This window comes from Hemitrygon akajei, chromosome 3 (genome assembly GCF_048418815.1).
Source record: "Hemitrygon akajei chromosome 3, sHemAka1.3, whole genome shotgun sequence".
NCBI lineage: Eukaryota > Metazoa > Chordata > Chondrichthyes > Myliobatiformes > Dasyatidae > Hemitrygon > Hemitrygon akajei.
Genome location: NC_133126.1, coordinates 169,147,393 through 169,173,514, shown reverse-complemented (window position 1 = coordinate 169,173,514; position 26,122 = coordinate 169,147,393). Strand labels below are relative to the sequence as shown.

Sequence of the window (26,122 nt, the reverse complement as noted above, 5' to 3'; positions counted from 1 at the left end):
TATCTACCCTTTCATTATTGCTTGTTTTGTGGTCCTTTGTTGCTTTTTAAGGTTTTCCCAATCTTCCAGTTTCCCACTACTCTTAGTGACTTTGTATGCATGAGTTTTAGTTTGATGCCTCCTTTTATTTCCTTAGTTATCCAAGGCTGGCCTTCCCCACCCTTACTTTTAAATGGAATATACTTTTGTTGAGCACCATGAAAAATCTCTTTGAAAATCTTCCACTGTTCCTCGACTGTCCCACCATATAACCTGTGTTCCATATCTACAATAGCCAAATCCTCCCTCATCCCATTGTAGTCTCCATTGTTTAGTCAAGTCAAGTCAATTTGCTTTTTATTGACATTTCGACCATAAACTGCTGGTACAGTACACAGTAAAAGTGAAACAACGTTCCTCCAGGACCATGATGCTACATGAAACAACACAAAGCTACACTAGACTGTGAGACAACTCAAGGCTACCCTAGACTACGTAAAACAACACAAAAACTACACTAGACTATAGACCTACACAGGACTACATAAAGTGAACAAAGCAGTGCAGGGCAGTACAATAATTAATTAATAAATAATAAACAAAACAATACGCACAGTAGAAGACAAATTTCAATATAATAAATGATGTAGATGTCAGCCTAGACTCGGTATTGAGAAGTCTGATGGCTTGGGGGAAGAAACTATTGCACAGTCTGATTGTGAGAGCTCGAATGCTTTGGGTACCTTTTCCCAGATGGCAGGAGGGAGAAGAGTTTGTATGAGGGGTGCGTGGGGTCCTTCACAATGCTGTTAGCTTTGCAGGTGCATCGTGTGGTGTAAATATCTGTAATAGTGGGAAGAGAGACCCCAATGATCTTCTCAGCTGACCTCACTATCAGCTGCAGAGTCTTGCGATCCGAGATGGTATAGTATACTGGTTTTCGATTGAGCTATTGCACCTGCCATTTGTTTGAGAAACTCAATCATATTTTGATCACTCTTTTCAAGAGGGACCCTAACTACAGGATCACTAATTTTACCTGTCTCATTGCACAGGACCAGATCTAAGAAAGCACATTCCCTTGTAGGTTCAGTAACATGCTGTTCAAGAAAGCATTACGTATGCATTCTATGATGTCCTTATTAAGACTGCGTCGACCAACTTGATTCACTCAATCTATGTACAAGTTAAAGTCTCTCATGATAACTGCTGTTCCATTCTTACATGCCTCAGATATTTCTCTGTTTATTGCCTGTACCACTGTAATGTTATTATTCGGTGGCCGATAGACAACTCCCACCAATGATTTTTTTCCTTTTACTATTTCTAATCTACCCAGATGGATTCAATATTCTGCTCCTTAGATCTTGTATCATCTCTCGCTATCGCCCTGATCTCATCTTTAATTAAGAGCGCTACCCTACCTCCCTTCCTTCCATATTACCTAATATCCTTGGATATTTAATTCCCAATCCTCTCCACCCTTTGTACTGCTTTGTGTCACAAGTTCACTGACCTTATTTTGAATACTATGGGCATTCAGATAAAGTGGCCTAACACTCATTGTGGTTTTAAAATCTTGTAAACTTTTCTCTTTTGCACTTGACTTTTCTTCACACCACTCTTAGTTCTCTTTTGCTTTTTTAAAATCTTTATCCTCACTTCTCTCTCTTACTTTATCCATACTTCTCCAATCTGTTGAACCCACCCCTGTACTATTTAGTTTAAAGCCCTATCCACAGCCCTAGTTATGCGATTCATTAGCATCCAGGTCCCATATATATTTACCTGCTCCTTACCTGTGCCTCCCTGCCAAAGCCTCAAGTTCCCTCTCCTACTCTTGTCCACTCACACAACAGATGTTTTGGATGAAAGTTCGACCAGAAAAAAAAAAGAATGGCAATGGGATCTGGTTATACAGAGAGAAAAACCTGAAATAACGGCACTGATTTACTTAAGGCCTTTAAAGAAAAAATCACATTTCTCTCATTGATCTGTTTTCAACAGGGCAATCATGGCAACCCTGACCTCACCCTATCGAAGATATTCCCCTTGATTGTTGCTCAAGATAGTGTTAAGCTGCGACCTTCGTTGAGGTTGCAGCTCAGTTTTAGTTGTATTGTTTGAGTTTGTGGGAATGGTTTTGGAAACAGAGGAGAGTTAGATGTCAGGTTACGGTTTTAGGGTCAGGGATGTGGGGGGAATTAGAGGACAAGCCAAAGTCTGCTCTGCATTCAAAGGACAGCAACATAGATATGGGATATCTGTGGACCACCATGATGTCAGACTGACAGACCAGTGTGGACGAAAGCTAGGAGCTCTCCCATGGTCAGCGAGCTGTTGGTGTGTTTTGGACTAGGAGGGTGGAAGAACTAGGTCCGATGACTCCCTGGGATTGTGAATCGGTGAGTCTGGAGTTTGAGGTTTGGTGATTGGCAAGTCCTGTTGTCAATGTGGAAGACCAAGGCCCAAACATAGAATCAGAAGTTTGGAAGTCAACTCCTTTTGGCTAGAGACCCAGGTCTGTGAATCTCTGCGAGTTCACTGGGGTAGTTGAAGGCCCAAGTCCGAGTCCAAGTCTACTGGAAGCTGAAGAGGATGGACTGTTGTGGTTAGAGGACTGTGTACGGTGGCATACAAAAGTTTGGGCACCCCTGGATAAAATTTCTGTTACTGTGTGAATAGTTAAGATGAACTGATCTCCAAAAGTCAAAGTTAAAGATGAAACATTCTTTTCAACATTTTTAGCAAGATTAGTGCATTACATTTGTTTTGTACAATTTTAGAGTGTAAAAAAAGGAAAGGAGCACCATACAAAAGTTTGGGCACCCCATGAGATTTGAGCTCTCAGATAACTTTTACCACGGTCTGAGACCTTAATTAGCTTATTAGGGCTATGGCTTGTTCAGTCATCATTAGGAAAGGCCAGCTGATGCAAACTTCAAAACTTTATAAATACCTTGACTCCGCAAACCTTGTCCCAACAATCAGCAGCCATGGGCTCCTCAAAGCAGCTGCATAGCACTCTGAAAATTAAAATAAATGATGCCCACAAAACAGAAGGTTATAAGAAGATAGCAAAGTGTTTTCAGGTAGCCGTTTCCTCGGTAATGTAATTAAGAAATGGCAATTTACGGGAACAGTGGAGGTCAAGTTGAGGTCTGGAAGACCAAGAAAACTTTCCAAGAGAACTAATTGTAGGATTGCTAGAAAGGCAAATCAAAACCCCTGTTTGACTGCAAAAGACCTTCAGGAAGACTTAGCAGACTCTGGAGTGGTGGTGCACTGTTCTACTGTGCAGCGACACCTGCACAAATATGAACTGCATGGAAGAGTCATCAGAAGAAAACCTTTCCCATGTCCTCACCACAAAATTCAGTGTCAGAAGTTTGCAAAGGAACATCTAAACAAGCCTGATGCATTTTGGAAACAAGTCCTGTGGACTGATGAAGTTAAAATAGAACTTCTTGGCCGCAATGAGCAAAGGTAAGTTTGGAGAAAAAAGGGTGCAGAATTTCATGAAAAGAACACCTCTCCAACTGTTAAACACGGGGGTGATTGATCATGCTTTGGGCTTGTGTTGCAGCCAATGGCACAGGGAACATTTCACTGGTAGAGGGAAGAATGTATTCAATTAAATACCAGCAAATTCTGGAAGCAAACATCACACCGTCTGTAAAAAAGCTGAAGATGAAAAGAGGATAGCTTCTACAACAGGATAATGATCCTAAACACAGCTCAAATGGACTACCTCAAGAGGCACAAGCTGAAGGGTTTGCCATGGCCCTCACAGTCCCCCGACCTAAACATCTTTGAAAATCTGTGGATAGACCTCAAAAGAGCAGTGCATGCAAGACGGCCCAAGAATCTCACAGAACTAGAAGCCTTTTGCAAGGAAGAATGGGCAAAAATCCCCCAAACAAGAATTGAAAGACTTTTAGCTGGCTACAGAAAGTGTTTACAAGCTGTGATACTTGCCAAAGTGGGTTTTACTAAGTACTGACCATGCAGGGTGCCCAAACTTTTGCTTCGGGCCCTTTTCCTTTTTTGTTAGTTTGAAACTGTAAAAGATGGAAATAAAAAAAGTAACCTTGCTTAAAATATTAAAGAAATGTGTCATCTTTAACTTTATGCCTTTTGGAAATCAGGTCCTCTTTTACTCGCTTAGCTATTAACAGTAACAGAAATTTTGACCAGGGGGAGCCCAGACTTTTGCATGCCACTGTATGTATGTCAGTGGGAGGGAGGAATGGGAGTAGTTTTGTTGCTGTTGTTTTGTTGTTTGGTGTATTCTGTTCGTGTTTTGTTCTGCCGAGAATCGTGATAATCAAAACAGCAATTGGTGGATGTACTCAGCAGGTTTGGTAGTATTTGTGGAAAGAGAAAAGGATTAACATTTGAGCCCAGTGACCTTTCACCTGATAACTATTGGGTTTTAATGGAAGGACAGAAAGGAGAAGAGCAAATTAAGAGGATTTCAAATATAATAATGCCACTAGAAAATAATTGTGTTTTTCACCCAGAAATTTCTGAGATCATGGGATCTCCTTACTATAGGAAAAATTAAAGATAAGTTTGCTAACGTTTAAGGCTTGAGGAATGATGATTATGGATAAACGTAGGCTTGAAATACGAACATGAACAAACTAGGCATATTTAGTCTGCAACCAGTTAAGTATAATGCCCAGAATTCTGCATAGTATTTTAGTTTTATTGATTTTGAAGTGATTTCAAAATCAGCAGTATCATTAAAATTCAATTTGCAATGCTGTATTAAAGAAATCATTTGAAGTTGTCAGATTTTACAGCAGCACTCAAATATGTAGATTCTTCTTCCACTTACTGGCTGAATTCTTTTTGGGGGGAAGGACTTGAGCAGCTGAGTGTTTCATACAAAGTGATCTCCACTGGAAAGTTTCTTTTGTTAATCAAGGCCTTGCCAGAATGTGGCTGGGAAACAAACTGTCTTGATACAGTGCCAGATTTAAACAAAGGTTGCTTTTAGCCAATTCATTGCGGGACATGTGAAGAGTGTAGTGTTAAGATTGCTTATTTAGAAAATGTAAACGCTTTTAATATAATTAGTCTTTTTATAAGCATGTCATTAGACCTTAATATGATGACCAGAAAGAGAATTCTGGCAGATTCTTTGCAGTTGGTAAGTTTTTCTTAGGTGAAGGGAGAGGGGAGGAGGATTAATTCAACTTTCAAACCACTTTCCCCTTCAAACTTTAGTTGCTGTGTGTAATACTGAAACATCTGTGATTTTTAAAAATATCTACAACTCGCTTTCCCTGTGTTTACCATTCTGTCTTATTTCTATTACAGCATTGTCACTGTTTCATATCTCACATTTATCCATTCATCAGTCCTTTACAAAATTAATACTCTATCCATTCTGTATCACTCATTCCTTCCAAATGTCACTGTTCACTCTCATTTAGCAGCTGCCTCTCTCAATGTGTGCTTCATTTAGCTTATCATATGCTCTATGACCTCTCTTGCCTACGTCATTATTTGAAAAAACATGCCATTAGAGGAATTATGTGACTTAGTCAATAGCCCACCTTTGTAATTTACCGCAGTTTAATGAATGACAAACCATAATATAAACATTGATTTTTTTTAAAAGGACAACACAAAGATATACAGTTTACCCCTTGGTCAAAAAATACATAAGAAATAGGAGCAGGGATAGGTTGTTAAGCCTGCTCCACCAGTCAATAAGATCTTTGGATTCAGCTCCACCTACCTGCCCTTTCCTATAACCCATAATTTCTCTGGTATGCAAAAAAATTATCTAATTGTATCTTATATACTGTATATTTAATGTGGTAGTCTCTACTACATTGGGCAGAGAATTCTACAGATTCACTATTCTGTGGGAAAAGAAGTTTCTCCTCATCTCCATCATGTTAGCCTGACCTCTGTGGTTGGGAAGATGTTACAGTCAATTTTTAAGAATGAAATGATGGAGTACTTGGTGACACAGGACAAGGTGGTACCAAGTCAGCGTGGTGTCCTTCAGGGAAAATCCTGCCTAACCAACCTGTTGGAATTCTTTGAGGAGATTACAAGTAGGGTAAATAAAGGGGATGCAGTGGATGTTAAATATTTGGCCTTTGACAAGATGCCACACATGAGGCTGCTTATTTCCCCCATTTCTTTTGGCTTTGTCCCCTAATTTGAGTCTCATCCATGGAAACATCTTCCATGCCTCTATCTTACCTGTTTCTACATCTTTGTATTTTCTCTAAACATAATTCTAAGCTTTTGTATTATAGTAGATATACAAACCTTTGTTTTCGGTATAGGATTGAACCACCTTCAGTTGCAATTTGTGCAAAACCTACTTTTGATATACCTATGTTTGCAGGAATTACCTAACTTATTCAAGAAATAGATTTTTGAATAGGTTAAAGTACTTTGGGTTATGCACATCGATCAAAGTTCTTAATGGATGATGAACCATTGGAACACTGTCTGTAATTCTACAGTGGAAACGAGAACCTGATTCTTATCAGAAATAAACATTATTTCAGTTGGGGGTTCTGGTGAGGCATTGTCAAATAACCGGAAAATATGAGCAGCTGTTAAAACCTCAGAGGAAGAAAGAAAAACCAGATTTAGATATTGTAATTTGATCTGAAACTTAGTGCAGTAGGTACATATAAATTTGAAGCTGAAACAAACAGAGACTCAATCCACTGTCCCCAAATGAATTAATTCAATTTTCAAAATTCTGAAATGTTTTTTCAGAGATTTAAAAGATTAAAATATGTGTAAGTCTGTTAAGAAAGAACAACTACTTGAGCCAAAATCAGGACTTTATTAAACATGTGATCTCAATGGCTCTCCACGCAGCCTTAGATCACCTGGACAATACAAATACCTATGTCAGAATGCCATTTATTAACTATAGATCAGCGTTTAACACCATCATTCCTACAGTCCTGATTGAAAAGCTACAGAATTTAGGTTTCTGTACCTCCTTCTACAAATGGATCCTTGATTTCCTAACCAGAAGACCACAATCTGTGTGGACTGGTAATAGCATCTACACATCATTGACGATCAACACTGGTGCACCTCAGAGATGTGTGCTTCTACATTCTACACTGCTCTACTCTCTCTATAGCCATGATGCTTGCTTTGGTATGAACGTTAGGAAATGTCAACTGCTTTGCACCTTCGACAGTGCCAGCGCACTGGGACATCAGAGATCTGTGAACACCATGGGTTCCACCTGCCAGGGCCATCTACCGTTCATTACAGACACCCTCTCAGGGCGCCCCTACCTGTGTGACACAGATGCTCAAGTGAGTGTGCTGCCAGCATCGCCTATTGAAGAGAAGGCAAAGAGCAATGAAACCTCACTGGAGGCTGTCAACAGCGGCAAGAACCAGACTTACAGGACACGATGGGTGACGCTCTACTTCAGTGGGCGATGTTACACGTGGGACTTTATCCTGGCTAAAGTGGCTAAACCTCTGGTCTGTGCAAATTTCCTGTGTGCCCAAAGGACTATTAGTTGATCTTAAAAACTGCTGGCTTGTGGATGTCAAGGACTTTGAGTCATTTCCCCACAATGACTCTGCCAAGCTCATGCACCACTGCATGTGAGTTTATTCGCCTGCTGGGCAAATTCCCAAACCTCACCAAGGCCACATTTTCCACTAGTCACAAAACATGGGGTTAAGTACCGCGTTCCCACAACTGGCCCCTAAAAAGCTGGCAACCATGAAAGCTAAGATTGCTAAAATGGAAAGAAAGACTTAGCATTGTACGCTGGTCAGATAGACCCTGGGTTTCTAAGTCTGAAGGTGGCTGCTGCCCCAGTGGCAATTACTGATGCCTTAAAGTGGCCACTGTCCCAGTCATTAGCTGGCCCCACACGTCCAAGCATGGTTAACCAGGAAGTTAATTGTTTCCAAAGTTGATCTAGTTAGGGGCTTCCATCAGGCTCCTGTGCACTCGGAGAACATTCCCAAAACAGCTGTGATAACCCCGTTTGGCTGCTTTGAGTTTCTGCGCATGCCATTTGGGCTGAAAAATGCAGTACAGACTTTCCAGCGGCCGATAGACTGTCACCAGTGCATCCAAATCCAAACACGCATCTCATCTCCGCACACTTTCCAGCACTTAAGCCAACATGGGTTGATTAATAACTCTGCTAAATGCCAGTCTGGGTTGTCAACCATTGACTTTCTTAGCCATTGCATCTCCTCAGAAGATGGAAACTCCTCCCATCAAAAGTAGCCACTATTACGGATTTCCCACCACCCCGCACTACTAAAAAATACAGGTGTTTTTAAGTAAGGTTAATTTCTATCACTTCATTCCGCGAGCTGATGAACTCATGCTCCTCCTGCATAGTGCGCTCAAAGGCAGTACCCCTAATCACCTGCTTGACTGGTCAATGGACATGACCAGAGCATTTGATGATACAAATGAGTTCCTTCCAATGCAGCCCTACTGGTGCACCCACTCCCCAACGCACCCATAGCCATTACCACTGATGCTTCGGACTATGCTGTGGGTGCTGTGCATGAACAGCTGGCCAGAGGTGTATGGCAGCCACTCACCTTCTTCAGCCAGCAGCTCTGTCTCCCCAAAAGGAACTGCAGCACATTTGACCGTGAGCTTCTTGGTCTCTATCTGGCTGTCCGCCATTTTCATTTTCTTCCAGAGGGTCACCATTTCACAGCATTTGTTGGCTACAAACCTCCTTGTGTACATGTTGGCCAAAGTATCAGAATTTACAACTGATAGACAACATCGAGGATATACGATACCGTGGCTGATTGCCCCTCTCAGCCAGCCATTGTGGGCATACATGTGGGGGTTGATTATGCTGACATGGCAGCCGACCAAGTTACTGACCCAGGGGTACAGGCTTACCAGGCAGCAGTCATGGGCCCCCAGTTGGCTGACATTAAGTTTGGGGGAGCTGGGGTTTCTGTCCTCTGCGATGTCTCAACCAGTCGCCCTTGCCCTATAGTGCCCGCAAACTGTAGACGGACTGTTTGTAACTCCATATGCAGCCTCTCGCATCCAGGTTGGAAGGCCTCACAGAAATAGGGCAAACTAAAGTTTGTGTGGCACGGCCTTAGTGTGTGACTGGACTGCAGCCTGTGTGGAATGCCAGCAGGCAAAACTGAACCGTAATGTTCAGGTACCTCTTGAGGTCCAAGTGTTGGTTTGACGATGTCAATGTGGACCTTGTTAGTCCCCATCCCCCTCCCGCAGTTTCACGCACCTCCTTATTATGGTGGACCGTACCAGGTGGCCAGAGGCTGTCCCTCTAGCCTCGATGACAGCCGTAAACCCATGTGATATTTCCTCTGACTGTGATCCCCAATTCATATCAGACCTCTGGGCTGTGACTGCTCAAAACCTTGGTGTTGGGCCAGATTACACCATGGCTTATCACCACAGTCCAATGGCCTATGCTAGTGGTTTCACCAGTCCTTAAAGGACGCTGTGATGCATTATTATTGGCATGATCGTCTCCCGTGGGTCCTGCTGGGGCTCAGAACAGCTCCAAAAGAGGGCCTGCAGTCATCCGCGGCTGAGTTGGTATACGGGCAGCCGTAATGATTCCTGACACTGTGACTGCCTGGTCAGCCTCTCAACAGCATGCCCCCCCTCCTCGGTAAATTCAATTTCTTTGCACCTATTCTACTTCCCATCAAGGCATTCTTGGGTTCTGTTGACCTACATTCCGCCATGATGCACACCAGCATTCCCTTAGGCTCCCTTACGCTGGCTAGCTTCACGTTTTGTAACGGAGAGAAAAGACTTTTATCATGGAGGAGTAAACCTGAACGTGTTATGGCAGATTACCTTAAACAGGGCATATGGAGGTGTGTTAAATAAAGCTTTGGAAGATTCCGTTACTATCCCCCTGCCGTCCCCACACGGCTCACATCTCTGGACAAGCCGCCGGCGACCTGTCCAAGCTCTTCACGGGCTCACAATGCCCACCCGTTTCGTGAATTCTGCCGGGGGTGGGCTGTATCGGGTAATATAATCGGTGGAAACTTACAGAATTCACAACCACTAACATCGAGTTGGGGTCACTTTAAGAGGCGGGTCCGACGTGATTTACGTAAAGTACTTTAACCGCGTGTCGTGTTCAGCTTTCTGGAGCTGCTATAGTTTTTTCCCCCTGAAATATAAAATGTCTCAAGTCATTTTATTTGCAAAGACCTACAACACTACCTCACTAGTTCTTATTTGTTTTGCACTATTTATTTTAACTATTTAATAATATACGTATATATACTGTTTAATATTTCCCCTGTATTTATCGTGCACCGCTGCTGCAAAAGTTAAACAAATTTCACGGCATATCCGGTTGATATTAAACCCGATTCTGATTCTAACCCACCATGTCAAAAAATGTCATTGTTTCTCTTCTTTAGCTAAACTTGATGGCTTGCGTGTTCGGGAGCGCTCTGCCCGGAAGGAGCCATTGCAGTTTCCACGTCTGACAGCGATGCGGCGGGCAGCCGTTGGGTGAAATGGGGGGGCGTGATTTCCTAGCGACCGTGACATCACAGACCAGTGAGGGCACCGCCCCTTGTGAGTGACCAATGGCCAGTCAGCTGGCGTTCGAGGCGAAGCCGGCGGACGATCGCAGCTTTTGCCCCTCGGTCGGACAGCAATAAACTAGAAAGTGTGACAATGGGTACGGATGCAGAATGGACCGAGGGGGAGTTCCAGGAGGTAGTCAGGACTATCGGAGGTAGAGAGAACATCTTCCTGATCGGGGAGGTGTGCGATAACAGGGACCTGATGTTTCAGTTTGTAAATAACATGTTTTCACGACCGGGGAAAGTTTGCAGTAGGATTTCGGACACGAAAAGCAACCATCAAATGATTGAACCGCAGTGTAAGGAGCAGAAGTCCGAGGCTGACAAAGAATTGGAGTTTGAATCCTTAATTGATTCTTCCGCTAAAGTGACACACGTGGTTAATGGGAGTAAGGAGCAGAGACGTATCAAAGCCCGGTTAATTATCTTCCTTTTCCATCAAGATTTTATCAGTGACAAGCAAAACGACCTCGTGATCCAAGAACTCCTGAAAGATGTCCGGCAAAGGTCCAGTTCCTGGGAAGATCTACCCGCGCTCATCGGGGTGGTGCACGCTGACGCTGTCAGCGGGGACCTAAACATTGCTGTCCGCCTCGTAGAGTATTACTTGCGGACAGTTTTCCACAGGCACCCCGCCGAGTGCGTGCAGGCTCTTCCCTTCATCTCCAGCGAGCCAGCTTCTATGATAGAACTGAAAAAGACCATCTGTGTTATCCTCCGAGCTTTACCGCGCATCACAGAAGGTATTGAGCTAATTATTGACATAATAGGATTCCGCATATTATGGTATTGTAATTTATCATGTTTTTTTCCAAAAAGAAATTATGTGTCCCTGAATTCATTGTACACTAAAAAGTTGATAGATCTAATAAATCGTAGCTATGAGGAAAGGTTCGATAAGCTGCAGTTGTTTTCTGTGGAACAGGGAGGTCGAAGGAAAACTTAATTCAGGTGTCTAAAATAAAGTGACAGCAATTACGTGTGGTCTCCTTACCTATTTCTTCAGTAAAGAGACAGAACTCCTCACCTGTTGTTGTGAAAATTCGACTGATGTGGAAACCCAGCCTCCCTGGAACCGATGTAGAGAGATTGAATAGGTCTGTATTCTCCACAGTTTTGAAAGAATTCTCACAGAAATTTAGAAAATTCTACCAGGGCTTTGACGGGCTTAATGTGAGAGGTGTTTCCTCAGACAGGAATTTGGAATTGAGTGTTACAGTCATTGACTTCCTCATTAAGAGATAACAGTCAGTGAGGATTGGTAATACATCTTGCTGACAACACAGGTGCACCTGAAGAATATGTACTCAGCCACTGGTCTACTCTCTCTGTACTCATGGCTGTGTAGATGGGCACAGCTCAAACACAGTCTATAACTTCACTGATTACATTACGGTTGTTGGCAAAACCTCAGATGGTGATGAGGAGTGAGATATATCACTTCAACACCCGATGTTGCAACAAAAGCTTCGCAAACATCAGTAAGACTAAGGAATTGATCGTGGACTTCAGGAAGGGGAAGACACACCGGTCCTCGTCGAGGGGTCAGCAGTGGAAAGAGTGAGTGGCTTCAAGATCCTGGGTGTCAACATCTCAGAGCATCTATCCTGAGCCAAACACATTGATGCAATTAAGAAAAAGGCGCTACAATGTCTATGCTTCATAAGGAGTCTGAGGAAATTTGGTATGTCACCAAAGACTAGCAAATTTCTGCAGAAGTACAATGTGGAGGGCATTCTGACTGGTTACATCATTCCCTGGTATGGAGGCACCAGCGTACAGGATTGAAAGAAGCTGCAGAAGGTGGTAAATTCAGCCAGCTTCATCTTGGGAACTATCTCCCTCACCATTAAGGACATCTTCTGGAAGGTGGCATCCATCATTCAGGACCCTCACTTTCCAGGACATGCCCTCTTCTCAAGGTGAGGAGGTGCAAGAGCTTAAAGAACCACTCACAATTTTTAGGAACATTCTTATCATACAGAACAGTCCATGAACACCACCTCACTGTTGTTGGCAGAATCTCAGCTGATGACAAGGAGTGAGACAGATCAGCTGCTTAAGTGGTGTTGCAACAAAGTCTTGCATCAATATTTATTTGTGGTATACATGTATGTGTAACTTGTTGTGATATTTATGTCTTGCACTGTCTTGCTGCCACAAAACAACAGAGATATATGTCTGTGATAATAAACCTGATTCTAATTCTCAGAATGAGGAAGAGGTCCCATCCAGTCTACGAACACCCAACCTATGTAAAATCCAATTGGCGGGATGGATTTTCCAGCTGCTACATGTATGCAGGCATCTTATGCAATGTGGGAACTTGGTTCATGGTCACATTTCTGATGAGTGAACTGTTTGGGTTTGAACCCTGCAACAATCTAGGGACAACCTGTACATTGTTTAGAACTAAGATGATAAGTTTCTTTAGTGAATTTCTTATCCTGAAGGGTCATAAGGGCTTGGTCATTTAATTCATTCAAAACAGATTGTTACTTCTATTAAGGTGATCATGGGATATGGGGACTGGGCAGAAAAGTGGCACTGAGGCAAGAGATCAGTCATGATCTAGATGATGGGCAGAGCAGGCTCAAAACACAAATTGGCTTAGTCTTGCTCCTATTCCCTACTTTCTTATGAAGGTCCTGGATAAAGTAAATAAGGACCCATTTCCTTTAGAGGTAAATCTGAGTGAGATAGATTTAAAATAATTAGAATTAAAGGGGATGATGAAGATAATACTTTTTCCCTGTGAGGGTGGTAGAAGTCTGGAACTCATCTGTAAATCTGGGGACAGTTAATAACCCTCAGAACATCTAATCATTACTTGGATGTGTACTTACTTGAAGAGCTGTAAACTACAAGGCTGTGTCCTTGTGGTGAAAGGTGGGATTAGGTTTCTCTTTGCTGAAGACAGGCACCAATGGATTGAATGGCCTTTAGGTGTTAGGGTTTCTATGATTGTATTTGTATTGAGAAATAATATAATATTTAATCAATCTTCCCAATAATTGTTTGACTAACCCAAATAATTGTGAATACATGACCAATAAAAGCAGGAAGAAATGTAACATTCTTAAACCATAGGTTCTTCTAGGATTCATTGTACACACTCATTTACTCTGAAGAGAAAATGAACAGTTTAGAATTTCACTTCCTTAATTTTGATTTCTCTTGTATGACAGTTCGTGTCACCAAGATATTCAATCAGCACAGAACTTTGTGTTGTTTAATCAACACGGTGGTTTAAATATCAAATTATCAGGAATAAACGCTGTAGAATTAGTTTGAAGACCTTTCAAAAACAGTATGTAATAAAGGGAGCAAAATAGAGATTGAATTGAGAGACAATAAAGATAATAGAATTGTAACTGAAATTGAAGAAGTGAATCTACTCAATTGTCAATGTGTTACGGACAGTTCTAATTAAGACATTATCACACTGATTAAGGGAGACTTCATACCAGAATAAGAACAATTTAATAATAATAGGCATCTATTAGTCTCGAGAGACCATGGATTAGCGCCTTGGAAAGTTTCCAGGGCGCAGGCCTGGGCAGGGTTGTATGGGAGACCGGCAGTTGCCCATGCTGAAAGTCTCCCCTTTCCACGCCACTAATGTTGTCCAAGGGAAGGGGAAAAGCCAATATAGCTTGGCACTGGTGACGTCGCAGAGCAATGTGTGGTTAAGTGTCTTGCTCAAGGACACAACATGCTGCCTCAGCTGAGGCTTAAACTAGCGACCTTCAGATCACTAGACTGATGCCTTAACCACTTGGCGCCAACACTTTATATAAAAAGTAAAATACTGTTATCTGTTGGAAATTTGAAACAAAACCATAAAATACTGAAATTATTCAGCTGCCTAAATAACATCCATGGAGTAAGAAATGTTGCCTGTTGGTTGATCTGTCTGTTCTGACAACATTTTATATCAAGTTTAGTTAACTACAGTGAGGCTTTGCAGATTGCAGACCAGATGCCTGCCGCTGGAGTTAGTGTAAATGTTCATCATGGACATGGTGGGTGAAAGGGCTGTTTCTCTGCAGTACAACTCTATTCTGTGGTTCCATGACATAAATATCAGTACCTTTCGCTATATTTGACTAAGGAATTAGATAAGAAAAGTAGTAAATTCTTTCCATGGGGCATGTTTGACTGTTATTTCCGTTTCATGTAACCCTGGTGAAATTTGCTGTCTTGGTTGTATGGAAATATTGTTTGGTGACACTATTCCCTCTAAGCTGTGCGGGTGCGTGCCCGGGGAGTAACTGAAATGCTCCCACACACATGGCCTTTGTAGTCACGCAGCTGGAATTTTCCTTTATATAATGTTTTATTAAAGTGCCGTGCAGTTTTCAGGCTGGGTTTAAAAACAAGTTCCTGCTCATGGCAATGGTTGGTTCTTGCAGCTGTTTTAAAATAAAAATTAGAGGGAACATTGGAGTTACCGGCATAATCCAGGCCAGTATCTTTTTGTTTAAGCTTTTTAAATTTGTGTGTCTGGAACAGCAACAAGCAAGGTGCTAGAGGAACTCAGTGGGTCTAGCAGCATCTTGAAAGGAAATGTTGATACTGTGGGTTGAAACCTTGCATCAGGACAAATACAGGGTTTCGGACTGAAATGTTTTGTATATGTACAATTTGTCTTTTGCATGTCGGTTGTTTGTCAGTCTTTGCAGATTTTCATGGATTCCATAGAACCATAGAACACTACAGCACAGTACAGGCCCTTCAGCCCTCCATGTTGTGCTGACCCATATAATCCTTTAAAGAAAAAGTACTAAACCCACACTACCCCATAACCGTCTTTTTTTTATTGTATTCTATTCTATTGGATTCTATTGTATTTCTTTGTTTTCCTGTAAATGCCTTCAAGAAAATGAATCTCAGTGTAGTACAGTGGATTCTGATTAATTGGGGCCATGCTTAACAACAACTAATTAAGAAAATAACCAGGATTCCCTTTGCTTATTTGGGACACTATGTCACTTAATTGGGTTGTTACCAAACAGTTTCTAACTAGTGTCAGGTGCATGCATTTGTATTGCTGTTAGTTTTAAATAGCATCAATTGCTGTATTTGTGTTCAAAGAGCAGAGATTTTTTTTTGTCTGTGATAGATGGCAAGAAATATGCAGTAAGACAATTCAGAGCTGTTTTGCTCACTGTGGTTTCAAGCATTCAGACTTGGAGATGCCAGACAAGAAAATCTGCAGATGCTGGAGATCCAAAGAAACACACACAAAATGCTGGAGAAACTCTGCAGGTCAGGCAGCGTCGATGGAAGAGAGTAAACAGCCACCATTTTCAGGCCAAGGCCCTTCTTCAGGACTGGAAAGGAAGGTGGGGGGAGGGGGGGGGGGGAAGGATGGAGAAATACAATGTGGCAGGTGATGGGTGAAACTGGGAGGGGGGAAGTGAAGAGTTGGGATGTTGATTGGTGAAAAAGATAAAGGGCTGGAGAAGGGTTATTCTGACAGGAGAGAATAGAACATGGAAGAAGAGGAGGGGGGGGGAGCACCAGAGGGAGGTGATGGGCAGGTAAGGAGATGGCTGAGAGAGGGTAAAGGGAATGTTGAAGGGAGGGGGGGCAGTTACCAGAAGTTGCAAAAATCAGTGTTCATGCCATCAGGTTGCAGGCTATCCATTCGGATATAAGGTGTTGCTCCTCCACCCTGAGTGTGACCTCATCGTGGCATTGGAGGAAGCCATGGACTGACATATCGGAATGGGAATGGAAGTGGAATTGAAATGGGTGGCCCAAGGGAGATCTCACTTTTTCTGGTAGGTGCTTGGTGAAGCAGCTTCCAACCTAAGTTGGGTCTCTCAGATATACAGGAGGCCACACCTGGAGAACTGGATTTAATACATGACCCCAACAGACCTGCAGGTGAAGTTTTGCCTCACATGGAAGGACTGTTTGGGGCTCTGAATGGTAGTGATGGAGGAGGTGCAGGGGCAGGAGTGGCACTTGTTCCACTTGCAAGGGTAAGTGCCAAGAGGTAGTTCAGTGGGGAGGGACGAGTGGAAAAGGGAGTTGCATAGGGAGCGATTCCTGTGGAAAGCAGGAAGTAGTGGGGGGATCCCGTTGGCGATGGCACAAGTTACGGAGAATTATGTGCTGGATGCGGAGGTTAGTGGTGAGAAGAGGAACCCTATCCCTGGTAGGGCAGTGGGAGGATGGTATGAGGGCAGCGTTGATGGTGGAGGAAAGGAAGTCCTTCATCTCATTAGTTATGGAATGAAAAGCCTCATACTGAGAGCATATGCAGCAGAGAAGCAGGAACTGAGAAAAGGGGATGGCATTTTTACAAATGACAAGGTGAGAAGGGTCCAGGTGTGAGCTGTGAGAATCCATGGGTTTATAAAATATATCAGAAGATAGACCATCTCCAGAGATGGAGACAGATCAAGAAAGGGGAGGGAGCTGTCAGAAATGGTCTGAATAAATTTGAGGGCAGGGTGGGAGGCAATGTGAATGAAGTCGACAAGCTCAGCATTGGTGCAGGAAGAAGCACCAATGCAGTTGTCGATATAGCATTGGAGGACTTTGGGAGCATTACCGGTGTAGGCTTGCAACATAGGCAGTTCCCCATAGCTGACAAAAAGGCAGGCATAGCTGAGACCCATATGAGTGCCCATTGCTACACCTTTTGACTTGGAGGAAATGGGAGGAGCTGAAGGAGAAATTATTGAGAGTAAGAATCAATTCTGCCAGACAGAGGAGAGGGGTGGCAGAGGGGAACCGTTTGAGACTGTTGTCCAGAAAGAAGCAGAGAGCTTTAAGGCTCTCCTGATGGGGAGCAGAGGTGTATAAGGACTGGATATCCACAGTGAAAATGAGACGATTGGGGCCAGGGAACTTGAAGTATTGAAAAGAACAAAAGTGTGTGAAATGTCACGGATGTATGTAAGGGACTGAACCAGAATGTAAAGTAAGTGTTGTAAACAAGGGTTACCATTCCTCCTTAGATCCTCATGCAATCTTAACTGATTCAAAGTGTAGACTCAATGGTCTAAACTATAGAAGTCCCATTTTATATCTCTTCCATTCTCCTTTACAGATCATCCACAAAACCCTTGGCTCTTTGATATAACTGTTTAGATCCTTAAAATATGTTTTTTTTAATCAATTATTGACCAATTTGTTAAAGGCCATGTTACTGCTTTGTTATTTTACAGAATTGCAAGACATTGTTTATTCTTTTATTCCTAAAGTTTAAAACACAATATTGAAGTTACTGTTCAGTCTTGTCATAACTCACTTTAAAAACTGTTAGCATCTGAGTTATTTTTACAGAAAAACTGACCCAGAACCTTTTGTAACATATTAAAAATATAGTCGGCCCTCCTTATCCTCGGGGGATTGGTTCCAGGACCCCCTGTGGATACTAACAAATGCAGATGCTCAAGTCCCGTATATAAAATGGAGTAGTATTTGCATATAACCTACACACATCCTCTTGTATACATTAAATCATCTCTAGATTACTTATAATACCTAATACTATGTAAATAGTTGTTATACTGTATTGTTTAGGGAATAATGACAAGAAAAAAAGTCTTTACATGTTCAGTATAGACACAACCATCATAGCTCTTCAGGGAACGCTGATGCTGCCTCGGCATCAGCCGATCCCAATTCTTCCGTGATCTTTAAGTTCTTGAGGCTGTAGTGCTTTACGTAGCTAGCCAGTCATTCCTTACTAGCCTTAAACTCCTTCCTCTCACTCTCAAGTAGCGAACAAACGAGACGCGACACGAACAGTGCTCAACTGCCAGGTTTTCCGATCCGCGATTGGTTGATTCCGCGCATGCGGAACCCGCGAATAAGGAGGGCCGACTTTAGAAAGAATCAATAGCAGTGTTCAATCATTAGACTTGTGAATAAAGATGATCGTAAATGAAATCTAATAATTCTGATGTGTTTCACTGAGTGAATGACCCTACATGATGCCAGCTGGTTAGGATTTTGGCCAGAAGTTGGAGTTAGGAGTTTTGACCGAGAGGAGATTAATATAATCCTCATAGTGTTAGGATCTCTATTGCAGATTGAGAATAATTCCTGTTTCCAGATCTCAGACAATCTATCTTCAGAGTTATAAACTATGTCCTACAGATTGTTTTGCCATGTAGGGCCCCTAATAAATTAGAGTAATAAAGAACCATAAAGGAAGGAGAATGGGGACAGGAGACAGGTACACTTATAATACACTTATCAATTCTTAGTGATGTGCCTATTCTTGGATCTTGTTATGCACCCCACCATTTTACCAGTGCTTCAAGTTCCAAAATCTACAACTCCTTCCACTTCTACATTTCTCTATCTTCAAAGCACCATTTAAAATCAATTGACCATGTGCACTAAAGGTATTCAAGTTGGATCTGCCATTTGTATTGTGAGGTATCTTGAGATGCTTTGCAATGTGTTGACTTTATAAAACTGCATTGTTGTTGCATAGGACTTACACAAATTGTGTGACTTAATATTTACTTTGGTGGATTTGTTTATAAAAATATATGTATATTAATGTGTTTGTTTATACCAAAGATGATGTTATTTGATCAAAGTGCAAAGAAACACCTGCCTGGGAAAGATGATTCGAGCTTAAAGATTTTACTGCAAGGAAATTAGATTTTCACAATGACCACGACATAGTTATATGCACTAAGAATGGCCATTAGTACTGCAAGCCTTTTGTTATTACTAAATCATAGCTCTGCAAGGAGCGCAATATTACGATTTAAATCCTCTAGTAAATAGTGACTAGATTGCATGTTTACTTAAATATCTTTTTATAAAACCTCAGAAACATAACAAGTCTTTGAACTTCACCTTGGTTACAAGCAATGGAAGTCCTGACAGATTGAATAGGTACTTGTCAGTTCAGTAATTCCCTTAGAAGAATCTTTAGTGGCCCACACCACATGGGTCATCTGTGCCATGAACCATATCACTCTGGCCATCTGGGTCATGATATCATTTGCATGATCCATATAACTCATCTATGTGGGTCGAATAGATCCACACACATACTTTAGTGTGTATCTTGGCTAATGTTTGTGTTTAAGACTTGATTAACTTTGATGAAATGTTCAGAACTCTGCTTAAACTCTCGATCATCTAGTTTATCTTCTGATAACTCAGCAACTAAAATTGAAGGGACATGATAGGAAGTTCTTCCTCTCACATAAAAACCTATTATAAGTGTAAGCTGTACAGTTTTTGGTTGCTACTTTCATATCTGTCCATTCAAAACCTTCCATTAATTTTATTCCTCTAAACAAATCATTTAACCCAAGATGATGTAAAAACTGATCATTTGCAAAAAGAACATGTATTCATGAAAAGCTGATTACACAAATCTTTTCTATGACTGTTAGGGCACTGGATGCATTCTTGAAGAAATATGAATCAGTCACTAGAAAATGAAAATGAAAATAATGAGAATATGTTTGTTGTAAAAAAATACATATAAAACGTTTCAAATCAAAAAGCTCCTTGTCAGCTCTGGGAGAGTGACAAAACAAGTTAGTTTTAAATTGCAGAGAAAATAGGTGAAGGATGGATAGGTCAATAATCTCTGATAAGATGAGGCCATGGAGCTAAGTTGCAGAGGCCATCAGACAGCAATGGCCATTTCTAGTGCAGACAGAGAGTATTAAGTTGCCTGAATATGCAGAATTTGATATTAAGTGTTGAAAGCTACAGTACACCTGAAAGGAAATGAGGTACTGTTCAGAAAGCTTGGGTTGAACACCATTTTTAATGTGCAGTGGCGGACTTTTGCTGATATATTGGCCCTGTTTCTCCCCCTCTCCTTTGGCTTTGCCTGACCTGATGGGTTTGTTCTTCAGACCTGCATTTCTCACCTTTTCACATTCGCTTGTCTATATACTCACTCTCTAACTGCCTTAGAGCTTTGGATCCATTTCCTTCATTCTGACTTCCCTGATTAACTCACCAACCAGATGATCTTGGCCTGACCTCAAAGTGTCAGAGATGCTTCCTTTGGCCCATCCATTCACAGTCGTTTCCTGACCTGCTCACTATTTTTGGAATATTTTGTTTTTATTTCATACATCTGGCATTTGCAGCTTTTAAAATTTTCCTTCACCAGAAAATCACTTTTTAAAAAACTTTCCTCTATGAAATGTATTATTCAGTAAATATAATCATCCTAGAATAATTTTTTTTTCTGCAATGGCCATACAGTTTCAATCACTTATAATTTCTTCTACGTTAACTTTGAAGGTGCAATGGTTTTGTGAAGTGGTACATTACTCAGTGAACCACTGTGTTACATCAGAAACCCAGAAGGCAAACAACAAATAAGAACATACACAACAATCTGAAAATTCAAACATCTGTCTCTGGATTTTACTTCTTTGCTTACTTATCATTAATGATTAATAGCAGATTCCTAACAGAACCTAGTGATTTGAAAGGATCAATTGGACTTCCAGTTGGACTGTTACATGAATTCCTGTTTCTGTATATGAATTGGACCTAGCTAATTGAAATCAAACTTTATTAAATGGATAAAAATTAGCACCCTTTTCCAATTTTCCCTAGCTTCAAAACTCAAAACCACTCTCTCAAATAAAACTTTGGCCTGATATTTGTAATAAAGGATTCAGGAAACAGCAATACTTGTACCAATGAACCTTACTCAAAGGACAGAAATATGATACTGTGTGATTTCAGTCTAGACATATCTGAATTTCATAAACTCAATAAAAGAGAAGCCAGATCATCCATGATCTTATTGAATGATGGAACAGGCTCAACAGACCAGATGGCCTACTCCTGCTGCTATATCTTACTTTCTTATGTTCTAAAATATAAGAAATGAACTGAGGTCAAGTTTCTTTAACTGTTCCACTTCACCAGGGCAATAGGGTTTCTCCTGAGATTAAGTACCATACAAGATTGGGAGATTTATATTTTAGGATATTTTATATTTTAAAAAATATAGGGGTAAATTGCAGGGAGAACTGATTATAAATAATAGGCTAAAACAGTAGAAAGAAAGGAGCTAAGAAACAGCAAAGGGCACAACACATACTGCCTATTGGTCCATAAACAGCATTGTGAAGAGTGATTAAATGATGGCAATGCCTTTCTCGGGCTTTCAACCTCTGGTTCTCTCTTTCCCACTTCCAGACATAACTTCTGCCTCAGATGCTGTTAGTCCTTCACATTTTGTTGGGAAAGAAGAAAAATGTTAAATATCTTTAGAGAAAATTAACATTTATTCTATCCTATTATCCATAAAGACATTGTGTGTGTTATGAACAAAAAGCAAAGGGGACAACTACAAATTTTAAAGAAACATTTTACTTTGAAATCAGAAATCAAGAAACGTGTTTTGTCTACAGGTGTAAAGAAAAGGAGGCATACATGTTTTCCTGGATTGTTTTGCTTCTTGGGCAATACCAGAAGACGTAGAGAAGACTGGGATGTTAATAACATTCGGAATAGTATTGAACAAGAAGGTACATGAAAACATGACAATATAACTTTATTTGTTGAAAGATGTTAAATTTTGCATGTAAAAGTTTGCTTTTGAAAATGAATTTTCCCTGCACTTCTGCCAACATTTTTCTTTATTTACATATTTCTTTTTGATTCAGTATTCATCAGCCTACACACCAGTGTATTCCAAATCCTAACCAGTCATTGCTCAATATATTTGTTTCTTTGTATCATTTTTTATTCAAGTTATTGATTTCTTTTAACCAGTGGAAGCAATTTTTCCTTACTTAATCTGAATTCTGTATGATTTTAAATATCTTCCATCAAATGTTTTCTTAGCCTTGATTGATGTAAGTGTGAAAAACACTAGTTTCTCCAAATTGTTCACAAAACTCCTCATTTCTATAGTGGAACCATTCTGTTAAATATTTAACATAGCCGTTCCAAAACCTTCATATCCTTTGTACAGTGTGGTGCCAAGAATTGGATCCAGTTCTCCAGTTTGACCACATTGTTTTAAAATACTTACAGCATAACAATTTTTTGACAACAAAAAGATTACATGGCCTTGTTATAACTGCCTATTCCATGTTTACTTAGAGCAGTCCGTATTCCAAACCTAAGCAGAACAATCCCTAACTCATCCTTTGCTACATTTGCCACTTCCTATATCCATGCAGAATCCATCAATTTGATCACCAACTCCTATTCTGCCCTCAAATTCACTTGGTCCACCTCTAACACCTCTTTTCCCTTCTGTGACCTCTGACACAATCTCAGGACATACATAATCCACCAACATCTACGACAAACCTTCTGACTCCCACAGCTACCTTGACTACACCTCCTCCCACCCTGTCACTTACATGGATGCCATTCCTTCTCATTTGCTCTGTCTTTGCCACATCTGTTCTTATCCATTCCAGGATAACCAAGACGTCTTCCTTTTTCAGAAAACAGGTGCAACCCAACTATTGTTGATGGAACCTTCACTTGGATCTCCTCTATTTTCTGAAGGCAGAAAAGGAATAGAGTTCCACAAGTCCTCGCTTACCAGCCCACTAGTCTACACATTCCAGCATACCATTCTTTGGACCTTCTACCATAGACATAATCCCACCATGACCGCATCTTCCCCTCCATACAGACCACTCTCTCCATGACTCCCTGTCTGCTCATCCCTCCACATCCATTTCTCTTCTGTCCCAGGCACTCTTCCTTGTAACCATTTGTCCCTACACCCCTTCCCTCACCACCATCTAGGGCCATAACAGCCCTCCCAGGTGGTGCATATCCCCCATCTGATGCTCCTGCTGTGGCTTCTCTACATTGGCTAGACCGGATGCAGACTGGCTGACCACTTTGATGAGGATTTGTGCTCCATTTGTTGTGACTATTTGGAACTCCTGCTTGCCAGCCAATTTAATTCTCCTCCCCTTTCCCACACCTGCACGCCTGTCCTCTGCCTCCACTACCAAGATGAGGCTAAATGCAAACCATTGGAACAGCACATACTCTGTCCAGTTAATTTACAACCTGATGGTATGAACTGAAATTAGAGAATTTATTGTAGTGCTTCCTCTGTCCACTTTCAATCTCATCCAGATCCACCTGCTCACCATGTCTCTCTTCTCCACCATCTCCATCTGGCCTTCACTCACACACTCCTCCCACTGGTTCTCCTGACCTACTATTCCCAAATGTCCTCTCCATCTTCCGTTTCTATCAGATTCTATTATCTTCAGCTCTTTCACTTCCACCTATCACCTCCTAGCTTCTCCCTATAAGCCATGATCCTAACGAACGGATTTACAACAGAGCCAACCTCCATGAAGACTAGTGCCGATCAAACTTGTACTATCAGCTATCATAAGTAAACTTGTGTGTGTGGAAGTTTGAATGCAAGCATTTTAAATGAGTTGTCTGTTCAATAGGTGTTAGAAATTAGTTCATGTTAATTCTGCAGATAAATAATTTTGATTAATATAATTCTTCTGCCCACTGGAGATTAGTTCATTTTTGAGAATCGAAACCTAAACACTTAGATGATGTTGGGATGTGGTATTGTATCATCTGAGAACAATATAAATTATATACATGGTGTGGGCTTGCAGTTATATCTATGGAAAAAAGGGGTAGTTGCAAGTAGACCCTGCACCCTATAGCAATTTAGTCCTTTCTAAGTTCTAGCCCACAATATGACCTTGAATTCAACCTCTGGATTGCTAATTGATTACAATAACATAAAAGGCAGCAGATTTGCTTACATGCTGATGCTCCTTAGTTTGGTGTGGATTGTGAAAGGGAGATTTTTTTTTTGAAAAGGTTATTCCAGTTATAATTAAATATTGAGGATTAGGTTGAAATTTTTTTTAAAGTAACTCCCCCTTATCTTTTGATCATTAGAATTTTACCTAAAGCAATTTAGATATCTGGGTGTGTAATAGGTTTGAAAATTTTGACTTAAGAGTTGTTGCAAGAGTCTTCTGTAAAATGAGTTGATGTTGCCTCTCTCTATTTCCCACTGAATAAATCTTTTATTGATGGCATGGTCACAGAAAGACACAGAGGCATGTTTTCCATATCAGTCCATTTCCCTTCTGACATTCAACTCTACCTCTGTAAAAATCCTGACTTCATAGTTACTGCTTAAAAAAAAAGGAAAATATTTTATTTTGTTCTGGTATGTCATATTAATGAGTATGTCAAACAGAATGATGGAAAACTGACAATGTGTAAATTTGTAATTTGTATGACTTGCAAACAAATGATAAATTCATAATCATATTTGAAATAGTATTCACATCATTATCTTAAATAATTATATATATTTTCTAGGTATATCGAAGCATGTTGAGAACGACGTTGCTTCACAGCAATTGACAGTGGGCGCAAGCATGGTTGATGTTTGTAAAAGTGATCTGCAAATTGACAGCAATGGAAATACCGAACTGAACATTGAAACCGAAGTTTAAATAATTTGACCTTTTTTTCTAAATCTGCATATTCATTCCAAAGTACTAGAACCAGCTGAGAAAAGAAAATTATTTAGCTAACTTTCCACAACAGACATTTCCCATTTCTGATTCTATTAGTTGGGAAGAGTTGTTATTTCAAAACAATGTGAAATATATTATGAATATATAGATTACATGGTTAACTAACAACAAGGTAATGGTATACACATTAATTTTCTAGATTTGTCTTTCACTAAAATCCAGTTACCACTTTTAATAATAGTTGGAGTCCAAAGTTAACTAGCCCACTACTATTGAATTAACTCTTGTTGACAATGACAAAAAGATGTATTACTGCCTGGCCGACTTTAGCCAGATTTACAAAAAAAATTGAAACTGCAAGAGATCTCCTGGGAATCATTTGAAACCTCCTTCTCTTCTGTCATTATAATTTTTTTAACAATAATATACTTGAATGAAAATTATTAAATAAAGACCATGGGGATATTTAATATACTATAGGGGTAAACCCATAATTTTCTAATACTACTTTAATATTTTAAAAAGAGGTTTGCCATGCATCAGCAAACTTTTACCAACTAGTCTGCTGTTGATGTAACTTTTTAAAATAAAGTTAGCTTATTCCTGTTACTTGTTTATTCACAAATAGAATATTGTCTGTTTAGAATAATTTTAATATAAGGGTTTTGAAATACTACATAACTACCTATTGTAAAGTTGATGCACAAAATTAAACATTTGAGAATTGCTAAAATAGTATAAAATTGCAGTTTTAATAATGGTGTTGCCATTAAATAAAAATATGTAAAAGTGAACACGAGTGAATCTGCAGATGCTGGAAATAAAAAAACAACACAAAATGCTGGCAGAACTCAGCAGGCCAGACAGCATCTATGGGAGGACCCTCCTGATGAAGGGTTTCGGCCCAAAACGTCGTCACTACCTCCTCCCATAGATGCTGTCTGGCCTGCTGAGTTCTACTAGCATTTTGTGTTTTTATTTAATATGTAAAAGTGATTGGTTTGTGAACAAAACAGAAATGGGCTCCCTTGAATTATAATTAAGGCAGCAACATTTTTAATG

At 40.6% G+C, this 26,122-nt stretch overlaps 2 protein-coding genes across 3 annotated transcripts in view; one reads left to right on the top strand and one right to left on the bottom strand.

Moving 5' to 3' along the window:
* Window positions 1-10,442, bottom strand: part of iqcg (IQ motif containing G) — a 59,807-nt gene extending 49,365 nt beyond the window's left edge. Inside the window, exons 1-2 of the mRNA XM_073041278.1 lie at window positions 10,373-10,442; window positions 10,028-10,150 (exon numbers count right to left, since the gene is read on the bottom strand). The gene's annotated coding sequence lies outside the window, so the exon portion shown is untranslated. The remainder of the gene's footprint in view (window positions 1-10,027; window positions 10,151-10,372) is intronic.
* Window positions 10,443-10,580: 138 nt separating this feature from the next.
* On the top strand, window positions 10,581-25,883 carry LOC140725619 (uncharacterized protein C2orf72 homolog). 2 transcript variants are annotated; one of them, XM_073041303.1, is made up of 3 exons: window positions 10,581-11,320; window positions 21,965-22,081; window positions 24,900-25,883. In XM_073041303.1, the coding sequence occupies exons 1-3, from the start codon at window positions 10,669-10,671 to the stop codon at window positions 25,034-25,036; spliced, it is 906 nt and encodes a 301-aa protein (XP_072897404.1). In that variant the 5' UTR covers window positions 10,581-10,668; the 3' UTR covers window positions 25,037-25,883. The 2 variants fall into 2 exon arrangements, with proteins under 2 accessions (XP_072897404.1, XP_072897405.1); XM_073041304.1 differs by lacking the exon at window positions 24,900-25,883 and adding an exon at window positions 23,015-24,788.
* The last annotated feature ends 239 nt before the right edge of the window (window positions 25,884-26,122 follow it).

What these genes read in the sequence shown, in the direction of transcription:
- LOC140725619 (XM_073041303.1), top strand. Translation starts at nt 10,669, where the DNA reads ATGGGTACGGATGCAGAATGGACCGAGGGGGAGTTCCAGGAGGTAGTC. An exon ending in TTTACCGCGCATCACAGAAG is followed by an intron (nt 11,321 to 21,964) that starts GTATTGAGCTAA and finishes TTTTGTCTACAG; the next exon opens with GTGTAAAGAAAAGGAGGCAT. An exon ending in GAATAGTATTGAACAAGAAG is followed by an intron (nt 22,082 to 24,899) that starts GTACATGAAAAC and finishes TATATTTTCTAG; the next exon opens with GTATATCGAAGCATGTTGAG.